The sequence below is a fragment of the Trachinotus anak genome, unplaced genomic scaffold (genome assembly GCF_046630095.1).
Source record: "Trachinotus anak isolate AG129_WGS33_773 ecotype Australia unplaced genomic scaffold, CSIRO_AGI_Tana_v1 ptg000010l, whole genome shotgun sequence".
NCBI classification, from domain to species: Eukaryota; Metazoa; Chordata; class Actinopteri; order Carangiformes; family Carangidae; genus Trachinotus; species Trachinotus anak.
This window is the reverse complement of record NW_027273861.1, coordinates 27989808-28002821: the sequence shown is the minus strand read 5'-3', so window position 1 is coordinate 28002821 and position 13014 is coordinate 27989808. Positions and strand designations below refer to the sequence as shown.

The window sequence follows — 13014 nt, the reverse complement described above, 5'->3', positions numbered from 1 at the left end:
AGTGGTATTTCTGTATCACGTCTAATATGACTCAAGTGTGAACTGAATGTCATCACATTCATGTAAAGGTCACAGCACGAGTTTAATACCCAGAGATAAACCTGCACCTTCTTCAGTCTTCTTAAGAGCACTGTAATAAATGTGTCCTGTAATTATGATCAGCTCAGTTAACACCAGTCAAATAAAACAATATTATGCAGATAAGTTCATTTAAAGGAGTTATTTGTAAGTTTAGCTATTGCTACATAGCTAATGTTAGCATCAACAACTGTTTACTTACCAGCCAGAAGAAATGTTGTGAGTTCAGCATCAAACTTTATTCCTTTACACAACATAAGCTGCCTCCAGGAGTGGAAAGCAGCACAAGTGTTAACTCTTGACTGTATCAAACAGACAGATTTCTGTATTATGTCCAATTAATGAAAGAAAATGTATCTTTCATTAAGTAATGTTTTATATTTGGGGATCTCCAAATTTGCACGAACTGCAGTGAGAAGAAGAAGTTTTAAAAGCCATTCCTGAAGCAGCATGTTAGAGAACTGAGATTATTTTGCGTATGCAGTGTCAACACAGGCACAGATATGTGGAAACTCACAGATATTTTGGAAACTCATTAGAAAGCTTCTGTCACTCATTCAGTCTCACCCCTCATTCACCTCCCTCTTGTGTCCTGGAAGATGCAGCCATTGTTGGTGAAGGTGTGTGTGTGTGTGTGTGTGTGTGTGTGTGTGTGTGTGTGTGTGTGTGTGTGTGTGTGTGTGTGTGTGTGTGTGTGTGTGTGTGTGTGTGAGAGAGACTCTTCATGATGCCTGTTGTGTTAAATAAAAAAATAAAAAAAGCACAGGTGACATGTTTTGTCTGCACGAGATGTTAAAGAAACAAACTGCACAAGAAATAATCAGGGAGACCAAGCGACTGGCAGCTGAATCTTTGAACAGCTGTGGGAAAATGTTCCCTCCTCTTAAGATTTGTCTGTTTCCAGGTGGGAGGGAAAGGATGAGAACGAGGTCGGCCGCTGCCAGAAGACAGGGGTGGTACATGTGAAGGTGGACCCAAAATACTTCCGTCCCACTGAAGTGGTAAGTCAGGTTTCTCCCTGTGTGTATGTGTTGTCTACCTTTACCTAACCTATTATTTGTCCGTTTGACCCTAGACACAAAAGTCTTTTTTCCCTCATAGCCACAGCTGAAGTTAACTTATCACTTAAAGGTCCCATATTTTACACTTTTCCTGTGTTTTAGCTGAAGTGTTGATCTCCATCAGAAGATATATTTGTGGTTTTAAGAACCATTAAAAACCGTCTCAGTGTAGTTTTACATCTCTTCTCTCTGGAGCTCTAGCAACAACAGGTCTAGGTGATTAAATAAAAATATAGCAGATTTCAGGTAAACACTCAGAGAAACCAGATCCTGCAAGCTTGGACAGTGGGTTTGGCTTAGCTGGGCTTGGGGCATGGCTGAGAGCAGTGACTGATTTGTTGTGATATCACAAATTTCAGAAGTCTTGATGGCTGGTTTTAAGGCTCAGTTTCTGAATACAGGCTGTGTGGATTTCTCTGTGGACTGAGGCTTTGATACTTTCACAGTATTAATATAGAACCTAGACCTGCTTTATAATTAAAACACACATGGAAATCTCACTTTATACAATATGAAACCTTTAACGTAGAGGGTACTTGTAGTTTTGCATTGGTTATACATTGTAATTATTAACTGATTTCTGGCAGATGTGCAGATGATATAAACAAACCACAGTTTCAGCCTCAGAATGAAGCTGGTTGACTTTAATATGTGTTTCATATAGTTCCCTACAATTCATGACACAGCACAGCATATATTTCCTGTTCTATACACCTGACCTTAACATGAATATAACATGCTTTCTCTGCGTGTATCTGATTGCCGGTCATTGTGTTTGGGAACATACATTTATCAGCCCTAACAGGTCCAGTTGACAGGCTGGGCCGCTTATTGTATGCTCTTAAACAGCTGGAAACAGGCCAGTTAGCCTCTTTAAGACTAATGGAGGCTGCATCCTGCCGGTCGGTGCTGAATGGGTGCTCATATTCACGCAAATGACCTTGAAAAGTTTTCTTTAATAGTGAGGGCGGGAGTTGGATGCACAACCTCTGCTAGTAAAGGGAAAATTTGCTGAGGGAAAAGCTGCTTTGAAAGCACAGGAGACCATCTGTGTCAGTTTCCATCGGCTCGTACGGGGACAAGAGAAGAGCAGTTGTGAGCATCCAAATCAAAAAATGAGCCAGTGTATCATCCCTCCATCTCTCTTGAGGTGTGAAGTGTCTTTGACATTTGGGAGGTCTTTCTCTCATCGCTCTGCCCCAGGGATATTGTGGCTGCTCCCCGTGGAGGGTGTAGGGTTACCCTGGGGTGTTGTGGCCGAGATTAGCTGTCAGTGTTCTCGGGTTAAAGCCAGGAGCGCCCCTCTGCCGAGCTTTGGCCTGGCATGATTAGAGCTGAGATCCAGTTGAGTGACGGTGGAGGATTAGCAAGGAGGCCCTGCTGACTGACTGCTGAGCTGATGGAAGCAGCGGTCACACACCTGGGCCAGTCTCTTTAGTGCATGTCGGCTTATTCATTCAAAGTCCTAACCCTGAATCCACGCTGAAAACCAGTACAGAGAGTTGTCAAGTCAGCCAACAGTGACGTTTCAGTTTGGTATCTTTGCACAAGCGTGACCAGAAAAATAGAAACTCCTGTGCACTGTTGTGCAATTTATTACAACTGTGCACTAAGTAGCTGCAGTAACATGATGCAGGATCCTTGGCGTTACATTAATTGGAGGTGGGTCACTAAAGGCAGGGAATTCCAGTGAAGTCTTACTCCTCAGAACACATTGTGTGAGTCCTTGAACAAATGTGTTGAATGTATTTCCTTCCTCATAAAATATTTGGAAAGCTGATTTCTGGCTGGACCACTGCAGCAGGTCCAGAATTATAAACAGGTCAGTCAGTGGACTGACTGACTGAATGATGAGGTTTTAGCTGACTGCTGCGTGACTGCTGCGTGACTCAGTGGTAAGGTTATACCACTGGTTGGACGGCCAAGTGGTGGAGTTCCCCCATTTGTCATTGTTCTTTCAAAACAATTTGTGTTGCCAACTTAGCGCCTTTGTTGCTACATTAACTGACTTTTCAGACCTTTAACAATTTCTCTTCAGAAACACACCAAGCGCTAACACTAGTGACTTTTTGGACAAACCTTCACTACTTCCTGCAGAGGAGAGTCACCAGATCAGGCTTTAACTCCATGGACACACCTCTCCACGCTGACCACACGCAACTTTCTGTCTTTCTTCCTGAGGGATCATTTTACAAGTAACTATAGCGGAAAGCACTGCTCAGGCTTTGTCTTTAACTTATGTGTTTGGTGATTTTGTCAGACGTCAGGATTTTAGCAGCAGCAGAGCAGCAGTTTGGGGAATGGCTTGGAAGTTAATATGTAGTCTGAATGGGCCAAGCTTCAGTCACCGTTTCAAACTTGTTCCTTTGTCATGACAACAGAAACAGAAAAACATGTCAGTGAGAGCAGCTTTATTGGGAATTCAGCTGTATTAAAATGCTGTATATGTGAGCGCAGAGGAGGAGCTGAAAGCAGCTGAATGTAAATAGCCTCTGACGCAGTCCGGCCATATACTAGGTTTTGACCTGGTGTTGTTTTGAAACCAGCAGTGTTCACGTCCTTGTTTACTTGCTGAAGTCATCTTCTTCTCTCCCTTTTCTGGGGCACTGCTTTGCATCTCGGCACATCACCACCTGTCATCACTGGAGGAGTGTGAAACTATTGACAGTCATGTATGTGTATGAACAACAATTCTGTAAAACAGTACTATAGTTAAATTCATACATCAGGCAGATGTAAGGTCTCAGAGGAACTCACTTCCCGCCGAGAATCAGTCAGAACTGACAGATGTGGTTCACACACACACTCATCTCTGCTCACACCTGCCTGGTTTACTGTGTCTGACCTAATTCTCCTGTTCACACATGGCACAGATCGAAATATTAATCATGAGGGTGTAAACTGGAAAATAGAATCTGATTTCAGATCTGTTTGAATGTGGAAATGAATTACTGCCACAACCAAATATCCAAAACAGGGCAACCCAACCCCAGACGACTTCATCTTATTTCAAATGGCGATCTGGTTTTGTTTGGAGATCAGGTGTTTCACAAGTTCCAGAAACCCATGGCGATGACTTCAGATGTTTCCAAAATCCAAAGATATTCCATTTCCTTTGATATAAAAATATGAAACAGAGAAACCTCAGATAAAAGAAGCTGGAATCATGTCTGCGTTTGGATTTGTTTTCCTAAAGTGAAAATATTTGTGATTGTCCCATTTTTTTTTTTTTTAAATGGGACATGTGCAGCTCAGAAGGAACAGAAGGTAAAAGTCAGTTCTGCTCTGTCTCACTATCTCTTTATTTCCATGGTAGGGCTTAAAGAGACTGAAGAGTGTTTAACCTTTGACCCCCTCAGACAGGAAGTGACTGACACCGAGCTCACAGCTCAGCATTGTGCCTCTTTTCAAGTGGAAATACCTGTCATCGAGTGTGTATGTGTGTGTATGTGTGTGTGTGTGTGTGTGTGCGTGTGTGTGTGTGCATTAAGAATTCAGCTGACTCAGACTCTTTCAGTGTCTTATTTGCTATTTAGGTGCAAGAAAATTTGGATCCATATAGGGCCCGTGTGCAAAAATGTGTGTGTTTGTGTGTGTGTGTGTGTGTGTGTGGCAGTATGTGAGAGGAGTGTGTCCTCGGGCTGTGTGCTAATATATATGTAATTCATCATTATCCCTGTCAGTGTGTGTGTCTGACATGAGCTCATTTATCTCCCCAGCCCCTTGGGACAGGAGTGAGCAACCAGGGAGGGGGTTTGAGGGGGTTAAACATGCAGGTGTGCTCCACATGTGGTGCGTGTGTGTGTGTGTGTGTGTGTGTGTGTGTGTGTGTGTGTGTGTGTGTGTCTTTGTGTCTTTGTGTCAACTTGTGCACTTGTCTGTGTTTATTTGGGATACGACGGCCCCCGAGGCTGCAGAGCTGACGGAGAGTTTGTCTGTTTTTGTGGAAGCAGTTTACTGGACATGAAACATGTTGGTTATAGAGAAAACATAAAGCTTGTTGATCACATGTGAAAGTGAAAGCCGTGCGGTTTGAGGCTGTCAGGGTTGTTTTGAATAAAGCTGCAGGTAAGTTTCAAACTTCACCAACTGTCATGGCTGCTGTTTGTTTCCATTGTATTGGCTCTGCAGAGCCGTCAATCACTTGTCAGCCTGTGGGCTCCTGCCAGCACTGAGGTTTGGCTCAGGTGAGCGTCCTCCACCTGAGCCTTCATAAAGGTGTGTTTGTGTGTATGATGCTCTAATAGTTATGATTAGTGGTGGCGCAATGTGAACTGAGACCTTGGTTACCTTCAGGTTCACCTTAGAACTCCTCCACCACTTCCCTCTCTGCCTGAAACACACACTTTCATTAGCTAACATCTTCTGTCCAAATCAAACAGGGAGGCCACGGTGAGTCACTTGAGCTAGTCCAGTTAAACTCCATGTGCTGTTCATCATGTTTCTTCTTGGTACCTTAATAGCTTCATTGAGCTGCTGCTATTGTTGACATAGCAGGTAGCAAACATCAGCTGCAGCAGCTGCTAAACATCTATGCCTGTCACACTCCATACCCAGAGTTTGTAATGCAGGCTTTTCTTCAACATTTGAAACCCTAGAGAGTTTCTGACACGTTATAATTCAAAAAGTTTGGAAGTTATTACTCTGATTTTCAGTTCAGAAATATACCCAGTGTACTAGTTTGATTTGGCCCAAGATTTATAAAAATAAAGGTAAAGTGTAGGTTGAGTGTTTTGGAGAGTTCCCTAACAACGTGTCATGTGATTGATAATTAATGCAGGGGTTTTAAATGCAGTTTCTCTCCTTTGCCTCATTTAAACTTCAACCTGAAAAATTTATTGAAGATCACAGTATGGCTCAGTTAGCGTTGGAAGCGCTGATTGTTGGTGCAGACCTAGTTTTGGACCATGATGATTGTGTGTGTGTGTGTGTGTCTGTGCACTAATGCGTGCATACAGTAAAGTCTGTGTGAGTCTACGTGCATGTACACGCTTGTGTGTGTCTGTGCTAATGCAGCCCGGCTGTCATACTTCCAAGTTCATGTGTCGCTGCAGGGTACAAACTGATGCAAGTTGAGAGACAGCTCTGTGGTTTTTGTCTAACCTCTCATGCAGGGGAGGAGGAGGAGGAGGAGGAGGAAGAGCAGTGATAAATGGGAAGTTGTCTCTCAATCTGTCTTTATCTCTCTCTATCCCGTCAGTGTTCGCATAACTCTTCCTTTGTCATTTTCTCAGCACACCCTTTTTGCACTCATGTCTCTGTCTCAATCACAGTGATGCAACAAGTGATGGTTGGCAGCGGGAATGTCCTTCCAGGTGAGGTTTTCCCCTTTAACAGACTTTTTTAAAGGTCTCACACAGTCTAAAGGTAGATGTCCATGTGTTTGTGATTATAAAGCAGGTCTAGGTTCTATATTAATACTGTGAAAGTATCAAAGCCTCAGTCCACAGAGAAATGCACACAGCCTGTATTCAGAAACTGAGCCTTAAAACCAGCCGTCAGGACTTCTGGAACTTTGTGATGTCACAACAAAGCATTCACCATTCTCAGTCATGCCACAAGCCCTGCCCACATGGACCCACCATCCAACCATGCAGGATTTGGTTTCTCTGAGTGTTTCCCTGAAATCTGCTATATTTTCATTCATTCCCTCAGAAAACAGTCAGCCAATCAGAAAAGAGGCTCAGAGTCTCTCTTGAGTTCTGGTTCTTAAAACCATGAATATATCTTCTTATGGATATCAACACTTCAAATAAAGCACAGAGAAAGTGTAAAATATGGGACCTTTATGTCATAAAACCACTTTAGAGTTTAAAACATTTTTGAAAATTGTAAGAAATGCAAATCATAAGTTCCCAGAACTCTAAGTCACATCTTGGAATTTCTTTTTTAGTCTGTCCAACTGTCCAAAAACCCAAGATATTAATTTTTAAATGACATAAAACAGAGAAGAGCAGCACATCTTAAAATATGACAAGCTGGAATCAGTGACTTTTTGGCATTTTGCCTTGATTAATGACTCCAAAGATAAATCAAAATTGTCAAAATTGTTGTCGTTCATCTTTTCCACTAGTAAACACTAGCTCAACATAATTGCACGATCATCACACTGACATCAGCGCGGTTCATGGAGTGGGAGGCTGTTTATCTCTGTGGTGTGTTTTGATTGACAGAAAGGGATCACCATCTGAGGTTCCCATGTGTCAAAAGGTACAGATGCAAATTAGGCTTTGTTAGAGTCACGTACCAGCATTCCCTGCACTTTAGTCACGTACTGTCAATACATGACTGATTACCTTTTTGTTTTAAACATACAAGTTTATTCTTGCGAAGTGTGAAAAGCAGGAGTGCTACATACCACCGTTGCTGCACAGGCCTGTGTGAGTTCGGCGTTGAGTGTGCGCTGCATGCACATAAACAGACACACAAAACGCATGCAGTTTGTCAGTCCAGCCTGAGATTTATCTTTGTGTTCATGCAAAGAGAGGAAAGACACTGATCAAATAAATCCTGCTCTTATCTTTGCTCTGACCCTGTGCAACATCCTGCCGCTGCATCAGATCTCACTCTGGCTGGTTAGTGCTGCCATTGTTCTTTATTTATTGGCAGAAACAGCTCTAACTTTCCACATATCTAAACACAGCCCAGACCAAATGTAAAAATGAAAGAGTTCTCACTGCATGGCAGAAACTGGTATGAAATGATACGTGGAAAAATGTGGGTTGCATTCACACCTGTGAGATTTTGACAGAGGCGTTGCTCTGCCTGTTTTGTTTTTTTGAATCCAGACTGCAGGTAGGAATCGAAAGCTCCCACATCAAAACCCTAAAAATAGCCCTGCTGACACACCACACCTCGGTATCTGTCAACTGCCCATCTGTGAGCGCGTGTGCGTGTGCAACAGTCTCAATCCTAAACTTCCTTCTTGCTCCAGATGGCTGTCGTTCCAGTAGCGAGATACGCTCAATGAATCCGGCAGAAGCGCACTCGGACGCATATTCTCATACGTCATCTGTCCTATTGTCTTTGGATAAGGAGCTCAGACAATGGCAGCAGTGATCCAAGAGAATAAAGACAGAGGGTGTTGTGGTAACCTTTTATTACTGTTGGCAAGTAGAGTCATCCTACCTGTTGAGGTCATCACCGTGACAAAGACACACCTGACTGATGCAGTTGCTAAATTATGTTATGCATTGTCAAGCTTTATTGAACTTAAAGGACATTTCTACTCTTGGATACTTTGACACAATTAGACAGCCTCACTACGTGATATTGAATGCATTCCTCATGCCTTTGTGATGAAGTGTTGTGACCTGCCTCCACCTCTGCAGTTAGTGATCTCATGAGTCTCCCATACGTCTTTGAACTGAACAAAGGGACACAGGGACATCACCTGCTGGTTTGCAAACGTTGAGTTATGGATGCCAGGCTCTGAGACCTGACAGAAAGCTGGTACACAGTGATAAAATGTTAAATTAAAAAGTAACAAGACACATGCATCACATTTTTTTCTCCCCGACTTGTTGACGGGTGTATACTGTATGGCAGCTATAACTGTACACACCCAATACAGAAATATGCACATCAAAAATAGCAATATGAATGCAGCATTATTCTCATTGTCTCAGCTCATCACTTGCTGCTATTTATACCAAAGAAAATAACAACTCTAAAGACTTTGCGTCAGTCTGCTGACATATGTTGGTGTGGCTGTAGGAGCGGCTGGAAATTTGTAAGTAATACTTTGCCTATATATGTTCAAAATCAGCCCCGCAAAAATAATGTACCTACACAATATTGTCATACTTTTTCTCCATATTGCAATTTTACAGTTGTTATTTTGTTCTAGTCTGTACACATGCCATGTGTTGGATGTCTGTCTTGAAAGAGGGACCCCTCCTGTGTTGCTCTTCCTGGGGTTTCTTCCATTATTTACTCCATGATAGGGTGTAAGGGTAGAGGACTGTAGACTCTAAACCCTTTGACCTAAAATTTGTAATATGTGATTTTGTCCTTTATTAACATGCTTTCTTTAAAAGTTACACAAAGCTCCTGCTGTCTGGAACTGAGGAGCAGCAGCACATTTCAGATAGTGGTTTTTGCTTTCACATTCTTGCAGTGCCTGAAATATCTTTGTCCAGGTATTCAGAATACCAAGAAAAACACTCAAACAATCAAACAACAAGTCAGGCCAATAACTGCAGCACCAGTGTGACTTTTTTTGAGCACATCTTTTCTTTAACCCTACACAGACCATTGCTACAAACTCATATTGTGTAGCCAGGCATTGCTCAAACCCACAAAACTTCATTTTAACTTCTAGTCAAGGTCCCGAGGACTCCAGAGATATAAAACATGTCAGACTGAAACTGTGGGAAAATGTATAGTGACAAGTGTGTATAAAATCACATGACAGCCTGAACATTTTCATCTGATGTTATGGTACAGCCACAAAAACATGGCAGTTTAAGTAATTCACTCGGGGTAAGCATCATATAGTTTCAATGAAGTGTTGGAACAACAAGCAGAGACGTAATATATACATGTGATGTTGTCATACAATGTGGAAAATAACATTTTTTCTCACTTCAAGGCTGCTTGAGAAGGAAATTCATGGCAGAAAATCAGAGTTCAAGAGTTTAACACTGGATAATATATTGAGTTAGTCTGATGGGTGGTACCAGGTTGAACAAACGGGCAGCACAGTGGAAACCCCATCATTCAGCTCTGTACATACTCTATATGTAGAGCTTAGCTCCAGAAAAACAAACCTTAGTTTTACCACCAAGTTTTGGTAAGATACAAACCTAGTAGGTTATCACATTCTCTTAGTTACCTACTTTCTTTAAAAATCAACAACTTAATATCTTATGTTGCAGCTGTAGGATTCTGCAGTCCATTGCCATGTAAGGTTTGGACACTCTCATTACAGCTCAGTCTTACTGCAAGCAAAGGTGGGACAGTAACAGATTGAGGTGGGATTATTGGGATATCTACAGTAATATACTTGTTACTTGTATTGCACTTTGCAAAATCCAAGTTGCAATTTGCAAGACAAACATTAAAAATGGCAGTAAAAAAAAACAAAGGGAAAAAATGGTGAAGCTCAAGACACTAATATACCCAACATTTCACCAACAGTAACAAAAAAAATCAAACACACGAGAAAAACCTCCAGGACCTGAAGGTGAGGGCATGCTCTAGATGTTGTATAACTATGTTGTCATCCAACTACATCGGAAACTTAAACTGTTCTGGAAAATGGAAAATGGGGCTGAAAACCCCAGGGGACCTTTCCTCAAAGACGTTCGTAGTTTGGCACCCATTTGTGAACCTAAAAGATGGCAAAAGTAATGGTGGTGTGAAGACGACAAAAAGACAACCTGAGAGAGACGTTTGTGGAAACCGTTGGTTTCGGAAGTTGACAAAAATTGTCACACTTAGCCCGGACAATTCTGATTTGGGTAATGTTTTGGCAGAGGGAGTCGCAGATGCTGTTGGACCATGTGACAAACAGTGTGCTTGAAGCATACTGACACCTTTAGAGCCAGTATGGTGTTTTTTGTAGCAATAGACAGGAGGTGCTTGGTTCTCAGGCATCGCTGAGGAAGCGGAGCTGGTGTTGGGTTTTTATTTCCCTCCATGCAGGCGGTCCAGACTTCATAAATCCACTCCCAGGATCCTTGTAGCGCTGTCTCCACACACAGAATGAGTATTGCAGTTTCTCTGATTGGAAAAGGACGAGACAAGCTCTGTTTGAGTTTCTTCATTTTTCAGCACATATTGCATAACCTTTCTTCTTGACCCCACCTCATATCCACACCAATCACTGCTTTCGCCTCCCGAGCTATTTGATAAACAGTAACACTAGTGATCGACAACTCATCCACAGACACAGCGAGGAGCAGTAAGATTGCAGAAACCACAGTGTCAGATCCCACTATGAAGCAAATTCTTTATCCCAACAATGAGAAAAACAGGTATGGCCCCACAGACATGTGTGCTGCTGACATAATGGCTCCTGGCAGGCAGTAACTCATACGATTCTGTACCTGTGCCCCAGAGAAGATTTTAACAGCATAACTGTGTAATATCTGCTACTTAATGAAGCCTGAAATATGGTGGCTATTTCAGAGTTTCCCAGTATTAAGGTGGAATTCTCTTTAGGCATCAAAGCACAAGAGGCTCCTCAACCCATCAGCTATTTTATATTCTACTACTTAAAGGAAAATTCAGTTATTTTACAATGTGGGTCTTGTTTTCATTCTTGTGGTGATTACTCCTTTGGGTTATTTTGGCGTTTTAACCAGCAGGTTAAGGAGACACTGCCAGACGACGAACGCTCAGGCTTCCTCCTCAACTTCAGCCAGTCGACTCATTAGGTGATGAGCCTCCGGTTTGAATCTGTCAGCGCACCATTTGTCAACAGAACAACACAGGCAATAAACTTTTACAGATCTGTCTTGTCTCAAAATAACATATTTCTTAACCTCGCAGCAATAAAAATAGAGAGATGAGTGATGGGAATATCTGTAGAAAGGAGTGTAATGATGCGGTACTCTCTCCTCTTTTTTCACCCTAGTGTCTGCTCACTCAGCTGCTCTCAGAGGGTCACACTAGTCCCAAACCAGGCCAGACTCTGGTGCTGTTTCCTGTAGCAATTAGCAATTTAGCTGACAAGAGCCATGAAGAAGAGTGATTGTGCTATTGGACTATGGTTAGGATGGAAATCTCTTACTCGAAGCATCAATCTTAACTGCTGAGTCAGATTCAACTTGGAAAATTCAAACTCTAATACAATCAAAAAGACCACAAAGATTTATAAGATGAGTGAACAGACTGCTTTTAAGTTCAGTGCAACCCAGTTATGTAAACTAGTTTTCACCACATGTAAAGGTAAAGGTGAAAGTTCAAATAAAACCAATCTGTCCCTCGGAAACATCCATCACTGTGCAGGGATTTTTCATGGTTCAACTTTGACCTGCTGTATTTGCCTTGGTGGTGTGTCCACACAGATTGTTACAGTTCTTTTATAGACTGTGGTCTATGTAATTGAGTTTAATAATGAATCCGCTCCACTGTAAAAATAGCTGGGTGCTGAATCCTACTCCAAACTGAAGTGGAGCATTTGACTGAAACATCCTTGCAGTAATATGTCATTTCACTGGATAGCATCCCTGCTGTTGATTACGAGGTTACTGATTTTAAACTTGCCTGATAGCTGATGCACTGATGCATCTTGTACTCTGGTGTAGATCGCAGTCTTGCAAAACAATAGGCAATTTAAATGGACGTTTTTAGTATGTTTTTACCTCCAGACGAGAACTTTAGTGATGCTCTATGCACTCCCTCCTAAAGCTGTTCTTAGCAATAATGTGAGTAAGTGCAGTATTATCATGACCAGAAAGAAAGATGGACAAAACCATAAAAATAACACCACGGTCATGAATAAAATGGAATTTCCCTTTTAAGGGACTCTTACTTTTATTTAGAGGCTGTCACAAAATTCATCAGATGACCTGCCAAGATAGTGAGCCACTAAATATGCTGAACGGGATTCACCTTCATTTGTCACTTATCATTCAGTTAAATATGGTTTTGGATAATGTGGGCCGGTCTGGTCAGCAGGGACAGGGAGGAATGAGCAGCTATTATTATCCTGCTTTATGTCTCTGGCAGTGCAGTGGTGTCAGTCAGAGGCCGGCGGTGGAAGCCAGGGGGGCCGGTTAGGACTGCTGGCTCTCTGAGGTGCTTCATCTCAGGGCCGAGGCAGCGAGACCTCTAACTGAACCGCAGCTGTTTGGATGGAGAAGTGCTGAGGCAGCAAACTCAGCCTATTTCACTGGGTGGAGTTCCCATACTGCACTATAGGTCT

The 13014-nt window shown here is 42.3% G+C and overlaps 1 protein-coding gene across 1 annotated transcript in view; it reads left to right on the top strand.

Annotated features, from left to right (window-relative positions):
- Window positions 1–13014, top strand: part of gmds (GDP-mannose 4,6-dehydratase) — a 164220-nt gene that overhangs the window by 128018 nt on the left and 23188 nt on the right. Inside the window, exon 9 of the mRNA XM_071486565.1 lies at window positions 983–1079. Coding sequence (XP_071342666.1) covers window positions 983–1079 — 97 coding nt within the window. The remainder of the gene's footprint in view (window positions 1–982; window positions 1080–13014) is intronic.